Here is a 23,911-nt window from a genome sequence, read left to right as displayed (position 1 = left end):
CCAAAGTTTTAGGAATATGTACTGGTACACATTGAGTAATTTAGACTGATTTTTAACTATTATTACCGGTATATCTGCAGTTTTTCTTTGCTCTTGGTTTTAATGTACCTGTAGTTCGATAACTAATTATCATTAGAAAAAAAACCCGCTATGTTTGTAAAAGTAGAAAATTCAATGTTGTATATGTAGTTATATGTATAAAATCTGAGGTTAAATAAATATACATGTACTTGCTTTCCAAGTTTGTACTTTTACAAGGGGCATTTTAGTTGTGACTTGGGGGCTCCTACTTGAGAATGTGTATTAGGGACGCCCTCTAGAGGTGACATGCGTATATACGGAAGTGAGATCTATAAAGTGGGTATATAATCCAGATCCCTTCGTTGTGTACTGTTTTGTGTTGGAAATGGACAGATTTGAGTGGTCCGACGGAAGGTTGATGCCAACAGAGTCCATAATAACCCAGCAATCAGACGTGAAGATTTATGATGGCGAAGAAAAGGTACGTCGATGAATTAAATGTCCAACAGTCCGCGTATACCATTTTAGAAAATATTTACTAGTTTGCTAGGTTGGGATGACCCATTTACAACCCTTGGGGGGTTGGTAGGTTGTAATGATGTTAACTTATTTGCACCATGATGAAATAATGGATTCGTGTTAAAGATCTAGCACTAAATAAGAATACAAAACAAGCATTTCTAGAACAGTCTCTGTCCAAATTACAATGGGAATCTTGTATGAATGACATATTAACTGACTCAGGTATATCAACAAAATCACAAAATTAAGTTACACAACAGCACATTAAGAAAATAATTAACAACACTATCAAACAAAAATATATTAATCGATGCAGCCAAAAAATAGTGAAAGAAAAAACTAAACTGAGGACATATGCTACATTGGAAACCAAATACAATTTTGAAGAATATTTAACTCTTCTGAATCAAAAATGAAGAATTTCAGAACAAGTAACCATAACCTAGCTATTGTAACAAGGAAACTCATTCAAAAAAAACCATTAGAAAATAGAATTTGTGTTCAATACTCACTTCAAGAAATAGAAGACGAACTACACTTTTTCATGAAATGTTCCAAATAAATATCACTTTGAAAAAGTTCATTTATTTATTGCAAAGCACAGATAAAAATATTATCAAATCTGTAGGAGAATTTATACACAATGTCTTCTTAGTTAGAAATAAAAAAAACATGATATGTAATCTTATCCACAAATAATTTTATTTTTTATTTCATTGTTTTTTTTTTATTGCCATATACAACTGTACTGATAGAAAATTGTGTATTTTTAAAAATACAATAAAGTTATTATTATTCTAAAAGTATCACAGGGTAGCACTTTTGTTCAGAACTTAGCTAAGGATTATCAACTTCTCAGTAATATTAAATAATGTGAATTGTGCTATAAAGAAGAATATACTACTGGTAACTATGCTGTTGTGGTGTTAATTTGATATTAAAGAGAGTTGAATGCATGTTTTAAACTATTTCCCTATCTGACCATTAAATTGCCCAATCTGGATGTTTTGTAAAAATCTGTCGTTGTTATTATGCGTCTAATTATTTTTGCTGTTGTTATACAGACTCAATTTGAACGAGGTAACATACAACTAACCTCATACAGAATTCTTTGGCAAGATGCAGTAAGACCAGTAAGTAGATATTGGTAACAAATGTATACTTCAGTTAGTGCATGTGTTATGTATATATAATCAAGTTGTAGATGTGATTGCGCTGTGTGAGTTAGGGCTGTGGTTGAAACAATGGGTCCCATGTTATAAATACAATTTGTGTAAGTTACACGATTCAATTTTACACGCACAACGAACCCCCCACCCTCTTAAGTTTGCAGCACAGTTGTGAGAACAATGTATGAGACTTCGATGTAGGGTTTGTTTTGGTTTCAGTGTTTGGTTGATTGTTCATAATAACACCCTATAGCTTATTAATTTTGCACCAACATGTTTTGTACTTTTTAAGGTCAGTGATTCTGGCAATTCTTCTTCTAAGGCAGTGTGTTGTGAAAGTGTGCATTGTAGTTACATGCTTAATATGAGTGTATTGTATGAATATAACTGATGAAAACCGAGAAAGTGAAATGAATTACAATTAATTTATTCATCTTGACTGCCTTGCTGCTGGCATGAACACTTTGTACAAATGCATTTAAGCCTTGAAGTCTATCCTCCACAGAATTGCTCACTTTGTCTGAATTTGAGAAGTATTGTTTTCACTGAAGAACAAAAATCAAGCTTCACTAAAAGGCAAGTTCAAATATTTGTTGATTCACGCAAGTTCAGTGTGCTGGTATATGATAATTTGCTTGCGTAATCTCTTGGAATAAATACCATGCAAGACGAAGGTTTATTCTTTAAATGTAATTACAGCCTATTGCAATACTTTATTGGCTGTAGTACTAGTAGCGCATGCACTTAAGTAAATACCGATACCAGAGGTTTATCTATGGTCGCATGCAGAATAATTAATAGAATTTTTGGCTTATGTGCGCATCTAATTTATGTATCTAATAATATAACTATGTTTTTTCCATTGTACAGTCCCAAAATTGTTTTATTCTTGCATCCTGCTGAAGCCAGTAAACCTGCAGGCCCAGTTGTACATAGTCAGTATCCGTATATTAGAATTTCATTTAAAGAAGGAGGGCAGACAGAGGTAAGTAATCAGTACATTTCCATATTCCGTACAAAACATAATTGTGGATTAGAGTCTATGGTATATCTTTAATATTGGTGGCGGAATACAAATTACTGTAAAATCTGTATTAGAAGCCGCGACTTCTATTGAAATGGTACAATGCAACAGAGGGGATGCGGCTTCTATTAGAGCATCTACACATATGAGAAATGATGAATTTTTGGTTCTCAATTGTTCAAAAAGAATGGGTGCGACTTCTATTAGAGATGCGGCTTCTAATACAGATTTTACGGTAATTATTATTACTGTAGACTGCTTTAGTTTTGAAAAAATTATTGAATTTTCCAAATCAATCATCAAATCATAAAACAATTCTTGTAGTGAATATATGTCAATGTGATGTATGTAAATCAATCATGGTAGTTGTGCGTATGGAAGCGGAAGTCTCACTTTGTTTCAATGTAGCAGTTGTGCGTACTCTAGGTTAGGACACAAGTATAGTTGTGCCTCGCCTTGTTATTCATTGTATGTTGAGTCCTGTTATTTAGTTTTACAGATGTTTATCAGAACAGTTGTCAAGACGACTATGGGAGCATCAATCAAGTCAACCATTGAAAGTAAGAATATAAATAAGTAGTATTTTTCAGATACATTTTTTCTGATTGGAATTAAATATGACATAAGGGAAAGACATAATGGTTTGCATATTCTCTTCAGTTATTTGGGGGTTTTGATGAAATTTAACTATTTGGCAGCCATTTTAAATTTCAAATTTATGCCAATTTATTTTTTTGTTTCATGAAATTCCCTCGACATCCTTGTGTTTTTACCTCAAATTTCAGTTCACCCAACAGGGACTATGTCATTGAGAAGAACTTGTTTTGTCTACACTTATTACTCTCATGTAAGAGAAGAAATCACATAATTACATCATAATTTAAAGTTGCCTTGCCACTTTGAGACCTCCCACTGACCCCAGTAAACATCTAAGGATCTACATGTAAGAAAGAAATCAAGTGGCAGATTTTCTGCAAGTAATACAAAGTTGGAGTGTAACTTCCAGTTGTACTTGAAGTAAGGTAGTGATATTCTTTTTCAGTGTCAAACTAAGCATGTACTTTGTTTTGATTTCAGATGAAAAAAGTTCATGCAGGGATTGTAGGAATTGAAAGAAAGCTGGAGGAGAAAAGGAAAGAAACTGACCAGAACATCTCAATGGTAAATTTTCATAACGTTTATCAGCAGGAATTGCAATTGACAACTACTTACATGTATGTCATGGGAAAACCAAATATGGCAACTTATTGCCTCAAAATGAATTTTGTTGTCCCTAGTGATATATATTAACATTATTCTAATTTGCATATATCACCAGTCTGTTTTTACTTCTGTTCTTTATCCAGGCTTTTCAAGATTTGAATAAATTAATGCATCAGGTGAGTAATGTAATAGCTTAAAGCGGGGGAGTCGTCACCTGCGCATGCGTCAGATGACCACAGCATGTCATTGTTTTTTTGCGTGTGTTGTTATCGTCACTTGCGACTCAATTCCTGCGTGTGCGCAGGTGACGACACTCCCGCTTTAAATGCTATCTTGCAAAATATTCTCCACTTTTTGGTGATGTGCAAAAAAAAAATAACTGCATGTAATGATCTGTCAGTGGATCTACATTGGACTTTTTTTGTCTTTTTAGGCAAAACAAATGGTTGATTTGTCCAAAAATATAGCAACAAAAATTAAAGAGAAGAAGGGAGACATTACAGAGGATGAGGTATTATAAATTTGTTGTTTACTTCTTGTGATGGTTGAGTTTAGTACTTAGTAAAAGTGAGTAAATGAGTAGAACTGTTCAACTAGATGATTTGTGTTGTACATTATCTAGGGATATGTTTTTTCTCATTACTGGCACCACATGAGTTCAAAACAATCCTATAGTCTGTATGTGTGAGTAAAAAGGTGGTTATGTAAATAAACTTTTGATTCTATCCTGTTTTGGGCGATGTTTGGGAATTTACCCACATCTGTATGAGTGAGTATAAAGTGATTGTACAACTACTTCTCTGAAATGCACAGGCTGATTTTAATCAAACTTTAAATGATCATCATACATGGTAGATTGCTGCAGCAAATTTTCAAGGTCAGTCCTGTGTCAAGTGAAGGGCAAATTTAAAACTACCTTTTTTTTAATTTGTGTTTTATTGTTGTTTTTCAGACTGTTAAATTCAAAGCTTACCTGTTAAGTCTTGGTATAACTAATCCTGTGACGCGGGAAACACATGGATCTGGGACTAAGTATCATAAAGAATTAGCTAAGCAGTTGGCCACTATTTTAGAAACTCCCATCAAAGTAAGTCACATCCTATATTATTCATGATATAAATATTAGAGGTGATCACATCATGTATTCTACAAATGTATACTGTATAATACTTTATTTTAGCTAAAATTAATTTTTGCTGTAAAGACATTTTTGCTGTTTTGTATAAAGTTTATTTTCACTGATTTTTGATGAGTTGAATGTAAAATATGGAAAAAAGGTATTTTCACTGAATTTTATTTTCACTGATTCATCCTTAAGATAAATTCCAAGTGCAAATAAATTACTTTACAGTAGTACACTGACACTGACCATGTATAGCACATTATAACCTGAATTGTTAGGTGATTGTTTCCAATGGCAACACAGGTGTCCAAACAAATAAGTGGAGTCTAGAATCAGTAAACTTTATTTCATAGTTAAATATTTCACACAAGATACAATTCAGTAGGAGTGTTAACATCTAGTTAACATTTAGATTTAATGTTAGCTTAGCTTGCTTTGAAAATCAATGTAATTTGCAGTTTGTAAAATTTGCCTGAATAAGTAACTACAGCAAATACTTGGAAGGTACACTTCAGGCTATACTGTATTTTTGGTGCATGATTGTAACAGGTTACCAGTATCAACAAAGGAACTCGGTGTGTTTTGTTTGGGTTAGTTTGAACAACATTAGGGCTCTTGGGTTCAGGGTAGTGTCATGTCAGTGTCACTGGGTTGTTGAAGAACAATGCTCATAGGACCAGGATTTTGACATTGTAGTGATATGGGTTGGTGTACAAAAGCACCAGGTGTCTAAGTGTTGATCATGTAAATTAAGATAGGTTGGAAATGAAGGCAGTGAGACCAGAGTGTTGGCAGGACAGGTTGGGTTCAAAATTAATGGTACTGTCCATGGCTCAGATCATATTGGCTTCAATGACCGGGATTGTGACTGGTCGGGATGGGTTGTAAAACTTGGATAAAACTCAGATACAGTGTGTTCCTGGGGAGCGAAATTTTGAATATATTCCCACTTGATTTTTACTGTTATTTACAGGATAATGGTGGTATAATGGCATTAACAGATGTGTACTGTAGAGTTAATAGAGCAAGGGGTATGGAGGTAAGAATGTTATACATCATAGACAAAATGCATGATGTAATGCATCTATAATGAGCTTCCTCACTTTAATAGTGTCACATGTATTACGTTTTTATAATGATACAATTTATTTACTTTTGAGGTATTTAAAGTGTGGGTATATAAGTAAACATTGCAAGTGAGGAAATTACATTATTACGAAAATAAAAACAATTGATTACAGCTTACGAAAATAGCCCTTGCTGATCCCTGTGAACTTCTAGACTCCAAACCGAGAGGTCTGCCATAGTTTTGATGACAGAGGTGGTAATAGAAGTGTGCATGCTTTATGCATACTATTTGTTTTTTACCTGGAGTTGATACATAATATATTTTCTATATATCATACGTTGTCTCTTAGTTATTGTCACCGGATGACCTTGTCGAAGCCTGTAAACAATTTGAAATTCTGGGATTGCCATTAAGGTAAGATGCTCATCATGTATTGTGTGGTATATGGCAACATTGACAACAAATTATCGGCTTGCTAAGTGAACAATGCAAATTTGATTAGAGTGTACATGTAAGTTTCTGAATAAGTTGCAATAAATAGAAATATATGCTGTTGAACTGATTGGTGTGATGGTGGTACTAAGGATATTCATAATGTTGTCAACAAAATGAATGGAAATTTCGCCATGTATAAGCTATTGTTATAGAACATATAAATTTGTGGGATCATGGTTGATAGGTATACTCAATACATGTCTTCTATACTGCCGTGATGACCCACTACTACAAAGTCGTTTACAAAATGAATGTATATTCTGAGTATGAGCTCTATTGGTAATGAACTTGTGGAACTTATGTATTGGATTTTGTTATGGTTGTGTACAGGTGAGATCATGGTTGCTATGTACTATGTTATCCTCAATCCAGTGTCAACTATTTTTATGTTCATCAAAAACATTTTACTTGGTGGTTGCTATGGATATAATACCCAACTCAACCCAACCCTTAATACATCTGGTTGCATATCTCTAAATACATATATGATAGTTTGCCAATAATCACATTTATGCATATTAATTAGGTCACATGACACCACCAATTCTGTCTATGCACTCGTATGGCAACATTAAAACAACATTCCCATTACTAAAATAATTGCAACATTGTCATTTGACCATCACAAACATACCTCCCTCCCTCCCCTAATAAAACCACTCCTTTAGTTCATTCTCAAGACATGAAGAGTCACTCATCACTGAATTCTAGCTTTCATAGTTTAAAGTATTGCTGTTCCCTTTTCCTTATAGGCTCAGAATATTTGCAAGTGGAGTCAAAGTTTTAGAACTGGTGTCCCATGCAGAAGAACAAGCAATAAACCAGACTGTAGAGCTGGTGAGTAGTGTCTGGTCGCTGTTACATAATCAATTATTAATGGACATTTCCTTTTTAGATCCATGTTATTTTGGAAGCACTTAAGGCTGATAACCAAACTATGCAGTAGGCGCCTTTAAATTAGTCTGAATTTACTGCTTAGATTTTTCTAATTAATATATCATGCTATAATTATCAGCCAATCACGTAACAGTCATCCATAGAACATAGTCTGCGTACCATGTTAGAGACACAGCAGTTTTATTGGCTTCGCTTTCAACTTTGTCGAGTGCAGCTTATCATATAAGTGATTGTCCGTCGTCCATGTCAACTTTCTTCTTGAAAACTACAATTTTTATTGCTTTGATACTTAGTGTATATGTACCTTGGGTAGACCTCACTTAGATTTGTTCATTTCGTGATGATATCTTCAATTCTCTGATTTTGATGAATATTTGTCATTTTTGGAAAAAAGTGATATTTTTGAATTCTTGTCGGTACTACAAATAGACCTCTCTCATATTTGTTCATTTTCTAATGATATCTTCAGTTTTTTAATTGAAATGTGCATTGCTAACAGCGAAGCTATCTCAGCCCAGAGGTTGCTTGTTTTTATCATAGTCCCCAATACCATGCCACTAGAATAGCACAACTGAGATGTGTTGACTCAGGAACACACAGAACATCAAAGAAACCAGAAAGCTTTCAAATTTAACTTGTTTATTCCGCCATTTTCAGTTACCCCAACGGCACCACTCTCTAAATATCAATCCACTCAGGTGATCAGGTGACATATAACACCATTACAGAAGTATGTATTCTGACGCATACAATAAAGTAGTTCCAAAAACGTCACAACTAACTTTGAAATCAATGTTTCTGTTTTTGTTTTTTTAGTTATCAAGTAAGGGATGTCTTTCAGCTGATGAATTATCACATATTATTGGCATATCAGTTTTATTAGCAAAAGGAAGGTAATGTATCAGATAATATTGTCATGTCAGTATTTTAATAGTTCGGGTTTTGGTTTTGGAAGACAAGATAAGGGTTAAAGGGTGGGGGGGTCGTCGCCCAGTGCGTGTTCTAATTTCATGTAAATAAAACAATGTATTTTACAAGCTTTGTATACGTCGCTATGAGTCCTATATTGCACATGACGCAGCGCAACAACCACCACCCTTTAAATGTGGTACAAAACCATGACATAATGGGTTGTAATTCTGCTTAAGTTATTATTGAATTTGGATGACCTTATTAAAAATGCATAAATTTAACGCTATTGGAGTTATAGATGTTCAACCAGTGCTTCATTGAAAACATTGCATATTAAATCAGATCAACATATTTAATGACCATATATGGTCATGTGACTCCATTAAAAATGCATAAATACTATTGGAAATACAGGCTTTCAACCAGTGCTTGTAAAATAGATGCCTAGAGATCTGCTATCTCTGATGATTTTCTTGTTTAAACTTTGACTACTTTATACACATCAGTTTATTTTGTGGTTTGTCTGACGGCCATGTTGATTTTATTAAGAAATAATGGTCTTGTATACGTCTTGGCTGATTTTATTCAAACTTATTACCATTTCTCTGACATACTTGACAGTTGTATTTACTCTCCCAACATTTAAAGCGAAGGGATTGTCACCTGTGCGAGAATAGACTCTCAAGGGACGGTAACAATGCATATTAAAAACGCGAAGGCACATGGGTAAATGCTTGTTTTAAACAATGACAAGCTATGGACATCTGACGCATACGCAGGTGACGACTCCCTCGCTTTGATTATAGTTCTTAGTCACTAAAACTGATCAAGGACTATGACAATGACATGTTCATTTCTTTGATGGAACCACTCACTCAACAAAATACAGACATTTTGTAGTGCTTCCTGTTAGGAATATTGGGGACTTGATCTTCTCTTGACTTCCAATTTCTTCTAAATTAATTGTTTTTCTACTTTTTTTCAGACTTTTGGCTGCAGAAGAGAAGGGAAGAGCTTGTCGTGATGAATCAGTAGAAGGAATAAGATTCTTCCCAAATTTATTTAAAACACAATCTGTTGGATAATCATTTTGGTGTTACAGTGAAGGATCCAACTAAAACGTCTCCCGTCCCAATATGAATAGAATGTATACTCTTATGATTTGTGACTGTTACAGATTTGAATTATTCTGTAAAGTTCAGAATAAAAAGATATTTATAAAAGACTGTGGTGCTTCAAGCTGAAAGAAGTTCAAAAACTAGGAATTATTATTTGACCTCCAAGCAAGTGTCAGTCTCCACCAGATATTCCTAGAATGATAACATTAAAATTCCATTTTAGGATACATATCAGATGAGATGGCCTAATGTGCTATAAACATTCATGAAAATCCCTCGATCTGAGCTATATCACCGACATGCCCCGACTGATTAGGGTCATTTTTTGTCACACATACCGGTAATATAGCACATTTATTCATTTTATTATCTGAGCAAAATGGCAGCCATCTGGATCTGACCATTCATTTTCAACTTTGAAATCGCAGGGGCTAAGAAATGCAATTACATGTTGTTTGTCAATTCCAACACAATAAGGTTTACCTATCTCTATCTGGCTGTACATTTGTTATAGCTGTAGTACTGGAAGCCAGTGCTCTCTACTGACAGGTAGGGCACCAGGTGGCTCATGAGTACTTGATAAAACATTAGTTGTTCTTTCGGCTCAAGCTCATAACCAATAATCAGGCTTTAGAAGCTAACCACGGCAGGTAATGTTATGTCACTCAATAGTATGAGTGGGATGTAATTATTGTTGAAATAATAAACATTTTTAATAACATCAAAATAAAAGTAAAATACGGACATATTTGGTAAGATCTTTACTACCAAATTATAGAAACAAAAACAAATCACGCAGAAAGGCAAAATGGACCATTTTTCATTCACTGCAATATCCTTTGTTGAAAGAAATTTAACATATAAAGAGGAAAAACAAAGGTCATAGCGTTGTCGTGACAACAAACATCGCATGGGATTCAACAAACATTTCTTAATAATGTGCCATACACATTTGATGATGGTCGATTTTGATGAAGGATTCTCAACGCAATATTCCCCTCTCAAAGATCAGCATAATTTTAAGAGTTATAAAAAAAAATTAAAGTTCAAAATCAAATAGATTTTTGTGGAAAACGCTTAGTCCATGCTTTTCACGCCATACATGAGATCTCACAGTAAACAAAAAATCACCTATTACCGGTAACCAATAAACATGAAAAGTTTACAGATTAAAAAATAAAATTCTTTTCTAGTTTATAAATCCGATCAGTAACATACAAGCTGATATTAGATAATAAAATTGCAATGTTTAATGGTTTATTATGTAAACTCATGGAGCTACATTTGTATTGTCGCATAGCACCATGAAATAGCATTCTTTTGTGTGTTGCAGTCACATATTTTGGGAAACTTGTTTTAATATTATTCAAAAATCAAAATTTTTAGAACAATCCCATAGAACACAATGTTAAGGGGTAATTGCATTTTTTACATTTTTTAAAACATAGATTTTTGAAACAATTCAGCCTATGTCACCAGCCAATAATGTTATAATATTGACAAAATGGTTACTATCCACTAAAATACAACCATCATTTTCCCAACTTTTTTATAGTCAATTTCCTTGTATTGTCCAAGAGTACTGTAAAATCTGTATTAGAAGCCGCATCCCTAATAGAAGTCGCATCCATTCTATTTGAATACTGTGGAATACTTTATTTTCGCTGGAATTAATTTTCGCTGAAAGGGCTTTTTGGGCATTTTGCTTGGAATTTATTTTCACTGATTTTTGATGAGTTTAATGTGAAATATAGGAAAAAAAGTATATTCGCTAGATTTTATTTTCACGGAATCATCCCTTCAGCGAAAATAGCGAAAATAAATTCCAAGTGAAAATAAAGTATTCTACAGTAATTGAGAACCAAAAATTCATCATTTCTCATATGTGTAGATGCTCTAATAGAAGCCGCATCCCCTCTGTTGCATTGTATCATTTTAATAGAAGCCGCGGCTTCTAATACAGATTTTACAGTACAATGTATTTCAAAATGAGGAAATTCTGGGTATTCGAATTTGAGGTATATTTGCTTTATAGAAACATCTCAATTATAGAAGCATACATAAAATATGCAAATCTCAGTTCATTCTCATTATTATCTGTCTGGTTCTTATGCCACCCTTCATCTCACCACGAGTGTACTTGGTACGTTGCACTTCCACAATATGAAATATTGCCTAGCTCCCAGTATGAATGACCTGTATTTAACCTCAATAAGGTTATTTCTGAGTAAATCTATGAAACGTTATTAAAAATCTTATAATGAAACTTTGTATCATTTGAGTTTCATCTCTTCGAGTTTTGTCTGTAGTATTTTTCTCACAAGGCCGGGGTCGGCTCTTCCTTGAGTTTGATGCTGTATTAATCCCATTAATCTGTTGAATACTTTATTATTGCCATCAATATAAGCTTTTACCTGTAAAATACAATGCACAATTAGTTCTGGATGTCAGATCAAAAGTCGGGAAGCCAAGAATTAACCTTCAACCGAAAATGGGATTGCATCACTGAAAAATGGAAATTATTTTAATAGACAATGTAAAAAATCTGTGTCTTGGCATTGGTCGATATACAGTGTACCTACTTATTCCTTTACCCTAATCCTAATGCCAAGACATGTTAAAATTAACTGAAGTTGTATTACAGCTGGATATATAGTAGTTTACTTAAAGTGTATTAATTACATTTCTATATAATTAAGTTGAATTAAACTTCAATTTTAATTGAAATTAATGTTATGTAATTTAAATGAATTTAATATAATGTACTTTTTATTGGAGACCTGTATGTATGTTCCACAGATTTAGGCAGAGGGTTCTCCGAACCCGCCTATTCACATAGTTCATACCCACCATAGACTCCGGTCACTCAAAATGACTATTTTGAACTGTAGGCATTAATCAGCGATTCTGCCGGTGACGGAAAGATAGAATCTAGGTCAGGGGAAGCCCCATGACCCCAAGATTTTCTTTCCTCTACGTCACGAACCACGTGACAGAGGCCATATGACAGCACCATTAACGTCTGTACAATCACTCTGATTCCTTTCTCTCCGCCTCGAGAACTTAGACCAACGCTATGGAAAGAGTGGGGTGGTTGGGGGGGACCCAGAGTCTATGGTGGGTATGAACTATGTGAATAGGTGGGTTCGGAGAACCCTCTACCTAAATTCACTACGTTCAATTACCCACCATAGACTCAGGTCAGTCAAAATGACTATTTTGAACTGTAGGCAGAGTCAGACGCCGATAGGTGGCCGGTTTTCCAAGCAAACAGAAAATGATGAAAGTCTTTTCCCAGTCCGGGATGAAACAAACTACAATAAATTCAACACCTTAGTTAAGACCCCAAAAAGGGTGGTGTCTTACCTTGCCTGTGCTGTCCCCGGAGCAAGAAGCCAAAATGCTGCTCTGGTGACAAGGTTCAGTGTGCCTGAGAAAGCTAGACCCCAACCCAATTCTGGGGGTAGTAAGCTGTCGAAGTAAAGACCAAAACAGTTCTGCATGAGGGCATAGGCTGAAAAGCGGGCCCTGGGAACTTCCAGGGAGTGCTGATGGTAGAGAAATCTGATCGCATAAAATGCCGAGACTGACTTATTGCCTATGTGCAGGGACCCTTGTGGTCGTTTGGGCTGGGTCAGAAAAACAAGACTGATCCGGCTAAAACGGGACCCAACCTAAAGAGACCTTCCTCAATGGATTTGGTGTCTGTTAGGTGGTAGTTGATAAAGACGTTCTTCGTTCTCCAGAAGCCTGCCCTCCGTGTATGCTCGAGGGGAGGCACCTGACGCTAGCACTAGTGAGTTGGCAATCGCACAAACCTCATGAACACGTACTTGGTGTCTCTGCAAGCCCTGTGTCAAGGAAGTTAACATATTATAGACCTCTAATACAGTCACAGTAAACCACCTGGTTATGGAAATTGGGGAGGCCGGCCTATCCTGCCTGCCTGGGCCGTAACACAAAGACATGTGCCTGGCACCCCATCCTGAATCCTTAGTACGGTTTGGTAGCAACTCCGTGCTCAAACCAGGCAGAGAAGATATTCCTCCTGACCCTCCGGACAGACAAAATTTGACAGCCGGGGGATGGCAATCGGGTGAGGATTGTGTCCTGGGATTTGGTTCTAGGCGAGAAACACAATTTGTGTCTTTAGCACAACATCATCCGAGAAGGACAATGTCCCCAGCTCTGGCCGATGCCTACTTGAGGTGAAGGCCAGTAGGAAGACGTCAAAGATTTGAGTGGTGCTGATCAGAGAGGCTCAAAGGGCAGTCTGCTTAGAGCGGACAACACAGCCAACAAGTCTCAGTTGGGCGGTTCCCTTGTATGTGTCTCGGCGTCTGGAAAGCAGTAAATAGTCTTCTAATAATATTAATAGGACAATCGGCTAGTCTTGTTCCCGTACGTCTCAATGGTGGGGGACAAGGCCGACCTGTAGCCAACGATAGCTGCGTAGGACAAACCCACTTCGTCAAACAGGTGGACAAAGGAGCCTGCTACCTGGCCAGTAGAGGGATGGTATGGATCAATCCCCCTTCCGCTACACCAATAAGTGTATGCTTGCAGCCTAGGAATGTAGGCTGCATTGGTGGGATCCCTGTTCGCCCTGGCCAGGACGTTGGCAGCCCGCTCAGATAAAGTTTTCGTATGTGTCTAATGAGAGCCTCTATGCATGTAAGTGATACCCGCTGGGCTTGTTGGTAGTGCGCCGTCTAGTTGGGGCGGCAGGTCTGGTAAGTCCGGAAGCACTGCTGGTGTTTCGATTAGCATTTCCGACAGAAGTGGAAACTAGGCCTTGTTTGGCCAATTGGGTGCGACCAATGATAATATGCAGGTGTGCACCTGTCGAAGTTTTTTCCGGTGCCCGGTGAACTAGCGGGAAGGGAGGAAAGGCGTACACAACTAAGTGGGTCTACGGGGTTAAGCAAAGCGACCCTGGGCCCGGCTCCTGGAGTCGGCAGGAGTGTTACGTACGTCCGGAGCTTGGCATTCCTGGGTGCGGCAAACTGGTCTAACCTTGGATCGTCCCACAGCCGAAACAGCCTGGAGGCTTGTATCAGCCACTCAGTGTTCTGGAGACGGAGCCGCCCTGAAAGGCCGTCTGCCAGACTGTTCCTCACCCCTGGACCGACCGGGTAGCGTTTGGTCCAGCGGGAAGTGTTGCCTAAGGTTTTCCCCACCCGGGGGCCTTAAGCGTTTCGTCCTCCGCAGCTGACCAACGTCCACCCATCAACACCGTTTGCGTGTCATGCATCCCACTCCGCACTCGGACGGACAGGGAGAGACGTGCCAACGGGGTTGCTTTGGATCCCGACGCCCGTGATCCCATAAGCGTTGAAGCAACCTTAGGTGGTCGCCTTAGGATCAAGGGTGGGGGTATTTACATCGTATAACTAGGATCGATGATACTCCGCATCACCCCAAAAGCATGGCTCACCGAGTCATTACGGATGGAAGACTCCGAGGGACTGCCCAGAATACCAGCTGTATCCGACGCGAGCGAACTGTGTCTCCTTTCACTTTAGATATGCGAGAGGGAGCGTGTTCCACTGTGCGTCTCATGACAGGGTCGGTTCCCTCTGGGGACACCCGTGGGTCGGTAAGAAGGGAGTCAAAACCCACAGCGGAGACTGGACACAAGGATAAATTCGTTACTGTTGTACCGTTACCGCGCGATGAACCCTGGCTGGCTGAAAGTAGTGTGCCCTGCCCTGTAAGCCCTGCCCCGAGATCGGAGGCTTGGCTGCCAGCACCCCGTTGGCATTCAGTGCCCAAGGTTCCAGAGGAGGCCCGGTGCAATTAGCCTGAGCCTTGGCCTCACTCAAATTAGTGGGAGAGCTGCGGCTGGGAACGGGGGTTCCCTGGAAGAGACGTGTTTGAATGCAAACATGCTTTTGTGTTTCTTCCTGCTTGCCCACCGAGGGGCCGCAGTGGAGACAGCTTGCTCCGACTGCGTCTGATCTACCCGGCCTGCCAGGGACGCAATTGCCCCTACAGTCCTTCGACCAAAGCCCTCAACTCAGAGGCAAATCCGGCGCCGTGCGAGGAAGGGTCCACAAAGGGCCCCGCAACGGGTCCCATAGGAGGAAAGCTTCCAGGGGCACAGCCTCGCTGCAGCCAGTAAAATTGGGTAAACCACCGCCTGAAAAAACAGACTGTGAGGACACCCTCCAATCAGCGGGGGGGAGGCAGAGAAAAAATATTGATACCTCCACCATCGGGCCTCCTACTCGACGTCCCGGTACACGAAGCACCGGTAGCCGAGCGTGAGGACTTTCCACTCATGCCAGACACACAACTCACTTTAACTGATTTGTTTACTGGACGCGCGACCTTGTTGTGAAAAAACGAGCGACGTGGTCAGTCTCAGTGATTTTGATGGCTCTGAAAGAAAATCTCAGGCCTCAGAACTCCAGTAAAAAACGCACACCTTCAAGGCAAAGACCGCAGCCACGGCGAAAAGGCATATCGGATGCAGGTTCTATGCTGGTAAACAAGTGGTTGCGTAGTGGCGCTGGGTTTTAATTTCTTTGTTGTGAAAAAATATTACACACAAAGGGGAAAACGACACAAGGGTAAAGAAGACAAGAAAAACTTATCCTACCAGGTAGAATGTCGAATGCCGCCCAGCGGCAACAACCCAAGCTAGAAACCGGAAAAAGGAAAACAGGAAAAAGGAAACAGGAAACAGGAAAAAGCAAAAGAGCCAGGCAGAGCCGCTCAGAATCATTCCCGACGAGGCGGAGATGAAAAAAGAGTGATTGTGCAGCCGTTAATGGTGCTGCCATATGGCTTCGGTCACGCGGTTCGTGACGTAAGGGAAAGAGAATCTTGAGGTCATGGGGCTTCCCCTGACCTAGATTCTATTTCTCCGTCACCGGCAAAATCGCTAATTAATGCCTACAGTTCAAAATAATCATTTTGACTGACCGGAGTCTATGGTGGGTAATTGAATGTAGTGAATTTAACACTTTATAGACAACACACTTAAAGTAATGAAGCCACCTGTAGTATAGTGATTGTTGTACCAATGATGAGTAGACCTGAGTTCAATTCTACCTTGGGTTCAACAACTAGTGGTTACCTCTGGCCTCGATGGAATCTAAGCTATAGTACTGGCTGAGAATTATTCACTCATGTATGTGACTTTGGTTAAGGTACACAGGTATGTGCATTTGATCAGACATGGTTGATACTTGGATGGTACATGCAATTACTGTAATGACAATACTTACCACTGTCATATTGTTAGCTATAACACTATCACACAGTGTTTGTAGGTGTTTTTCATCTCTTATTTGTGCCCAGTTTTTACTTTCAATAATCTGTCAGGAGAAAGTAATAAAAGTAACAAGCCATGCATGGCACAGTCCTCATTAGTTATCAAATTTATGGTATACAGTTTTTTTTATAGTAATATAGTTGGAACATGTATGGATCTAGAAGTTGATGCTTGATTACGATAATTTTTTAACATTAAAATGATTAACATCTTGCATCTGATCAAGTACTTGTCCATATTGAGAAATACTGCTCTGGAACTGCATTAATTAAGATAAAATGGCCACCGGTCGGCCAAGTTTGTATGAAATCCATCCATAAATGCTTGATTTTGATGACTTTTAGCACAAAAATGGCCACCATTTGGCCATCTTAAATTAGATTGTGAAACAAATTGATGTGCATATGTATAAAATTATGTATGATGTTTGTGTGAAGTAAAAATGTAATTGGTCCAGGCATGTCTAAGATACAGGTCTGGATGCATGCACGCACAGACACACACAGGTTATAATTCCTGTTCTCAAACTGCATCCGAACGGGGACTAAAAATATGATGTTAAGACCCTTGTAATTAACCTGATTAACCTTATGTAAAGATATCTATAGCCACCACTCTTTAACTGTTGTAGCAAGTCATTGGTGGAAAATGGAAACCATCAATTCTGGGCCACTGTTATAGCAACCTTCGTTGCTATGGTAACCATTTTAGTTGGGTCACTGTAAACAACATTGTTTTGAAATCCACGACTGGTTGTCAAACATATTATTTTTAATAAAAATCATAATTCGATGTGCCATTATTATCAATACCAACACTATGGAAACCAACCTTTTCAAAAGAACTCACCTGTGTAAGTGATCTTGTTTCATCTGTAAACAGGATTGGCATTATTTTCTTTGCTGTGTTTACAGATACAACACCATCAGTCATTAAATCTATTAGCTGACCAATAAGATGCGATGATACTGGACTGGAAAACATTGAATGAAATCATTAAATCTATCAGCTGACCAATAAGCTGTGATGATACTGGACTGAAAAACATTGAATGAAATCAATAAATCTATCAGCTGACCAATAAGCTATGATGATACTGGACTGGAAAACATTGAATGAAATCATTAAATCTATCAGCTGACCAATATGCTGTGATGATACTGGACTGGAAAACACTGAATGAAATCAATAAATCTATCAGCTGACCAATAAGTTGTGATGATACTGGACTGGAAAACATTGAATGAAATCATTAAATCTATCAGCTGACCAATAAGTTGTGATGATACTGGACTGGAAAACATTGAATGAAATCATTAAATCTATCAGCTGACCAATAAGCTGTGATGACACTGGACTGGAAAACATTGAATGAAATCAACAAATCTATCAGCTGACCAATAAGCTGTGATGATACTGGACTGGAAAACAATGAATGAAATCATTAAATCTATCAGCTGACCAATAAGCTGTGATGATACTGGACTGGAAAACATTGAATGAAATCATTAAATCTATCAGCTGACCAATAAGCTGTGATGACACTGGACTGGAAAACATTGAATGAAATCATCAAATCTATCAGCTGACCAATAAGCTGTGATAATACTAGACTGGAAAACACTGAATGAAATCATTAAATCTATCAGCTGACCAATAAGCTGTGATGATACTGGACTGGAAAACATTGAATGAAATCATTAAATCTATCCGCCAACCAATAAGCTGTGATGATACTGGACTGGAAAACATTGAATGAAATCATTAAATCTATCAGCTGACCAATAAGCTGTGATGATACTAGACTGGAAAACACTGAATGAAATCATTAAATCTATCAGCTGACCAATAAGATGTGATGATTCTGGACTAGAAAACATTGAATGAAATCATTAAATCTATCAGCTGATCAATAAGATGTGATGATACTGGACTGGTAAACATTGAATGAAATCAATAAATCTATCAGCTGACCAATAACCTGTGATGATACAGGACTGGAAAACACTGAATGAAATCAATAAATCTATCAGCTGACCAATAAGCTGTGATGATACAGACTAGAAAACATTGAATGAAATCATTAAATCTATCAACTGACCAATAAGATGTGATGATACTGGACTGGAAAACATTGAATGAAATCATTAAATCTATCAGCTGACCAATAAGCTGTGATGATACTAGACTGGAAAACACTGAATGAAATCATTAAATCTATCAGCTGACCAATAAGATGTGATGATTCTGGACTGGAAAACATTGAATTAAATCATTAAATCTATCAGCTGACCAATAAGCTGCGATGATACTGGACTGGAAAAGATTGAATGAAATTATTAAATCTATCAGCTGACCAATAAGCTGTGATGATACTGGACTGGAAAACATTGAATGAAATCATTAAATCTATCAGCTGACCAATAAGCTGTGATAATACTGGACTGGAAAACACTGAATGAAATCATTAAATCTATCAGCTGACCAATAAGCTGTGATGATACTGGACTAGAAAACATTGAATGAAATCATTAAATCTATCAGCTGACCAATAAGCTGTGATGATACTGGACTGGAAAACATTGAATGAAATCATTAAATCTATCAGCTGATCAATGAGCTGTGATGATACTGGACTGGAAAACATTGAATGAAATCATTAAATCTATCTGCCGACCAATAAGCTGTGATGATACTGGACTGGAAAACATTGAATGAAATCAATAAATCTATCACAGTCCCTGTTAAATTTTTGAAAGTTCTCTGTATACTCGTCATATTAAAGCGGAGGGGTTGTCGCGAGCGTGTCCTTGAAACTTGAGTTCCAAGTGGTGTACACAACAGATTGTTTATTTACATCAAAACACGTGTTCCATGTAGAATTAATATGGCCAAAAATAAAAACAGCCGTTATTCGGCCATCTTTGATCTGATTATGAAACACACTGATATGTATGATATGTGTGCCAAATAGGAATGAACATAGTTGAACTCTGGTGACCTTGCCCTTTGTTATATAATATAATTCCCTTCAACATAGTTTGTTTCAATATAAATATACATTGTCATAATTAATTTTGAATACAAAAAAGTTTTGGGGTTGAACTAACAGTGGGGAATCAGTCTACCGAATGTCCTTTAAAGATGTAAATATCTTACAAAAACATTTGTGCCTTATTTGTTTAATTATTTTAAGGGACATAATTTCCAGCTTTATTCAAAGTAATTCAGATATTTTAGTATAAAAACAAATGCCTCATTGCAAAAAAAAAAGTGCTGCATTTAGACGTGAATAGATTCATAAAACATGCAAGATAACAGAAAATCTTAGCTGGCTTTTGTCCAAGTATTTTGTACAGGTGTCTGTCAAAAATTAATGATTCACTGAGACAAATATGAACTGCCTCATTGTGTGACTACTGTATTATATGAAAAGTAAAAAAAAAAACACCCTTTATGAATAGCTATTATGTTGCAAGCTCTGCTTTAAATAGTTAGTTGGTGTCCAGTGGAGGGAGAAGTCAACAGTACTGTTGCCTCCTGAGAACCTACATCTTCAAACACTGCAATCTTTGTTTGAAGTGAGTTTTTAAACTAGTATTATAAAAACTCTATCATTCTGTTCTAATAGCTGAAACATATTCCTGTGAGTTTTCATTTGTCGAATGAACTGTTTTTCAAATACAGAATACATATATTTTAGAACAATTTTCTTTTTAAAATGTGGATGAAATGTTTTGCTTTTTAGGTATTTTTTATGTATTGTTTTTGATTTGATAACTTTGAACTAAACAGATTTTCTATTAGCTTCAGATCTTGATCAAAGTTTGGCACCCAGTTCATAGGAGTTGCTTATATTGATTTTCTGACATCTTGTTTTCTGTAAGATTTATTGGTAGGTTTGCAAATGTGTATCAGACTGTGCAATCTAATCTCTCCATGAGTTGGTTTTGAAACACAGTAAGGGATTCTGAGATACATTACCAAGGATATTATTACAAGATAAATCATTTGCTTTATTGAACACATACAACAAAGCATATTTCCACTGAGATCAGTGACCTTTGATGTGTATCACCAGTGATCAGTCAAGTAGAAACAGTCAAAATATTTTATCAGTTTTTCTCAATTTTTGCATGATATTTTCATACAGGACATCTGTTGTTCAAACTCAGGGAAGACTTTATACTGATGAACAAGGTGACCAAGTTTGATGAAGTTTGGAATAGAATTAGTAAAGTTATCATGCACACAATAACAATTATTAACGACGACGACGACAACAACAACGACGACGACAACGCCGGACACAATTTTTCCCTTAATATACCTTTCCCTTCCATCTTTGATGGTACGGGCAAGGTAAAAATGGTACATAAATTGTGGAAATATAATAGTAGTAAGGCCAAAAAGTCAGATGGCTGTCAATCGGCCATCCTTGACCAGATTTTGAAACAAATTGTCATGAACATGCATCCTAACATGTATAAAGTACCTGTATGTGCCAAATTTGAATGAAAACTGACAGAGCACATCCAAGATACCGCATAAAAAACAAAAACAAGATGCCTGCCAGTCGACCATCTTTGATCCAATTGCGAAATAAATCGTCATGGACATGTATCCTAACATGTATAATCTATCCTAACATGTATAATCTAAGTTTAAATGACAACTGACAAAGCATGTCCAAAATACAACATTTTCAAAAAAACAAGATGGCTGCCAGTCGGCCATTTTGAATCGAATCGCTAAACCACTGCATGTGCATATGTCCCACATAAGATACTAGGCACATGCAAAGAATGAACGGAATCGGCCCACAGGATTCTAAAATATGATTCTGGACAGACTGATGCATGGACGGACGGACAGACTCAGGAACTCATGGACGGTCGGGGACATGTATCCTAACATGTATGATCTATGTACTAAATTTGAATGAAAACTGACGAAGCATGTACAAAATACGACATTTTCAAAAAACAAGATGGCTGCCAGTCGGCCATTTTGAACCGAATCGTTAAACCACTGCATGTGCATATGTCCAACATAAAGTACTAGGCACATGCAAAGAATGAACGGAATCAGACCAAGGGATTCTGAGATATGACTCCGGACGAACGCACGGATGGACGGAGACCGAATTATAAGTCCCCGTTTTCGGACTTCGTCCGAACGGGGACTAATAAAGAACATTTAAAATTAATAATTTAAATTGAGCCTCTTTAAACAAGTAGATTGTCGGTTAATATACCTTTGCTCTTAGAGATGCACAATGTGATAGAAATCTTTTCACAGTAATTCTAACCGAAATACTAAAGAATGTGAATGCATATCTGTAGTTTGCAGTCTGTGATCTATCCTAGAGTCCCTACATATTCCCATCAAGTTTAATTTAAATATGATAAGTAGTTCTTGAGATATCAGAAAGCTTTCAGACAATGTACAGATTATCATAGTAGCATTCTTAGTAACTTTTAAAGCATGTCTGAATCATAGATCAATTATTTTGACCGCCTAATTAAGCATGAATAATTATTTAGAACATGTATAAAATGTATTAGAATTGGCATTACAAATAGAGAATATATTTGTATTGTGAAAATGATTACTATACCTGTCTTTTAATGTCATGCCATGTGCATTTAGTTCTTTCAAGAAAACAGTTATAATCCAATCAGCTACAGTCTTGGCATTTCGACTTTTTTCTTGAACAATTGACTCAAAATATTCCACTAGTCCATCTTCTTGCTACAACATACATGTACAATATATTCAATAAATAAATATCAATATACGCACAATGATATCTGTGAGATATAGACTTTAATAAAGTATTATATCATATACGAGTAGATATTTCACACTTTTAGTTATAAACTTTCGACATGTTGATCACTGGATTTTAGAAATGAGCAATTCCCTCCTCGGAATAGTTAAAATACAGCATTATTCAGGCATCACTTTGGCTCATGGAGTGTTCTTATGAGTTTGAATGAAATCCTGATATGTACACGTAAGATCCAGTTCTGTAAGGACAGAAGTAGTTGATTTTGGTGCTTCGCTGATTAAATGCAAGTGCAGATGATACTGAAATCATTAATGAAATTGCATTCCCAGTTTGCAAAATCTATGTGGTACTATTCTGTGATCAACATATACACCATCAAATGTTGTTGGGTATAATGAGAAATTAAGTGCGGAATAAAAATATAAGTATGCCTCAAATTAAGCTACATTTGCATAGACTCACTGAGTTAGGGGGCTTTGTTTGTCCCTGAAGGTCAGTTACATTGTTGGTATGTTTGTCTTAGGGATAAGACCCTCCAGTACTCTCAAAATGAAATGAGTGGAAAGTGTGGACATCTAACATTTTGTTTAGCTAAACCTGCGTCATTTTAACACATTTAATGTTTTTTCCTTGTTCTAGGAGTGATGTTTCATAAGCGGGAATGCAAATTTAAAGAACCAATCATCACGAACATGGACGTACCAAACACATCTATGTTGTGACACATGGTACCGGTATTCAATATGCAATTCTGTCAAAAAAAATAACCCTGTGACATCCAAGTTACCTCCAAGATAGACATTCAAATCAAAGAAAGCTTAGAAAGAACTCCCATGTGCTGAGAGTATTGGAGACACATTAAATATAATTCGAAATTACTTAGCTGAAAACTAATTATGCAAATCAGAAAATTAATATGACCAGATTTGAGTGTAAAACTAATGAGGTCTGCGCAATGTAACAGAAAATCTATGTCTCCAAGTTTAATTGAAATGTGATTAGAACCAAAAAATTATGAATTATTATGTTTATTAGGGAATTAATATGAACAGATTTTCACCCCAAACTAATTAGGTTTGTACATTGTCCTAGAGCATCTTTGTACTAAGTTTCATTGAAATGGAATAATTAGTACCGTGAAAACTCCAAAATTTCGACCCCTCTAAAAATTCGGTTGGCTATTTATTTGCCGGGTTTCGGTGTTTTATTTACCTCCAAATTTTCGACTCCACTAAAAATTGCCGACTCATTCTTATTCGAAAATTGCGACCAGTTTTAGTTT

General features: G+C 37.0%; 2 protein-coding genes across 2 annotated transcripts in view; one reads left to right on the top strand and one right to left on the bottom strand.

Annotated features, from left to right (window-relative positions):
- The first annotated feature begins 334 nt into the window (after positions 1-334).
- Positions 335-9,658, top strand: LOC102805795 (vacuolar protein-sorting-associated protein 36-like). Its single transcript, XM_006824413.3, has 14 exons — positions 335-502; positions 1,608-1,676; positions 2,218-2,288; positions 2,583-2,697; positions 3,228-3,296; positions 3,814-3,897; positions 4,083-4,115; positions 4,373-4,450; positions 4,892-5,026; positions 6,036-6,101; positions 6,481-6,545; positions 7,379-7,463; positions 8,340-8,416; positions 9,421-9,658. Exons 1-14 carry the CDS (start codon positions 407-409, stop codon positions 9,518-9,520), a joined length of 1,143 nt encoding a protein of 380 aa, XP_006824476.1. The 5' UTR covers positions 335-406; the 3' UTR covers positions 9,521-9,658.
- The window catches only part of LOC102806033 (glutamyl-tRNA(Gln) amidotransferase subunit B, mitochondrial-like), a 27,719-nt gene continuing 13,284 nt past the window's right edge, over positions 9,477-23,911 (bottom strand). Inside the window, exons 9-12 of the mRNA XM_006824414.3 lie at positions 22,456-22,589; positions 17,685-17,808; positions 16,789-16,878; positions 9,477-11,967 (exon numbers count right to left, since the gene is read on the bottom strand). Of these exons, the coding sequence (XP_006824477.2) occupies positions 11,827-11,967; positions 16,789-16,878; positions 17,685-17,808; positions 22,456-22,589 (489 nt within the window). The 3' untranslated portion in view covers positions 9,477-11,826. The remainder of the gene's footprint in view (positions 11,968-16,788; positions 16,879-17,684; positions 17,809-22,455; positions 22,590-23,911) is intronic.

Source organism: Saccoglossus kowalevskii, chromosome 4 (genome assembly GCF_978046115.1).
Source record: "Saccoglossus kowalevskii chromosome 4, keSacKowa6.1, whole genome shotgun sequence".
In the NCBI taxonomy this organism is placed as follows: domain Eukaryota; kingdom Metazoa; phylum Hemichordata; class Enteropneusta; family Harrimaniidae; genus Saccoglossus; species Saccoglossus kowalevskii.
This window is presented reverse-complemented; position numbering and strand designations above follow the sequence as displayed.

Coding starts and splice junctions, on each gene's coding strand:
- LOC102805795 (XM_006824413.3), top strand. CDS start 407: ATGGACAGATTTGAGTGGTCCGACGGAAGGTTGATGCCAACAGAGTCC. Junction 4,116..4,372: donor TGAATAAATTAATGCATCAG/GTGAGTAATGTA, acceptor TTGTCTTTTTAG/GCAAAACAAATGGTTGATTT. Junction 8,417..9,420: donor GTTTTATTAGCAAAAGGAAG/GTAATGTATCAG, acceptor ACTTTTTTTCAG/ACTTTTGGCTGCAGAAGAGA.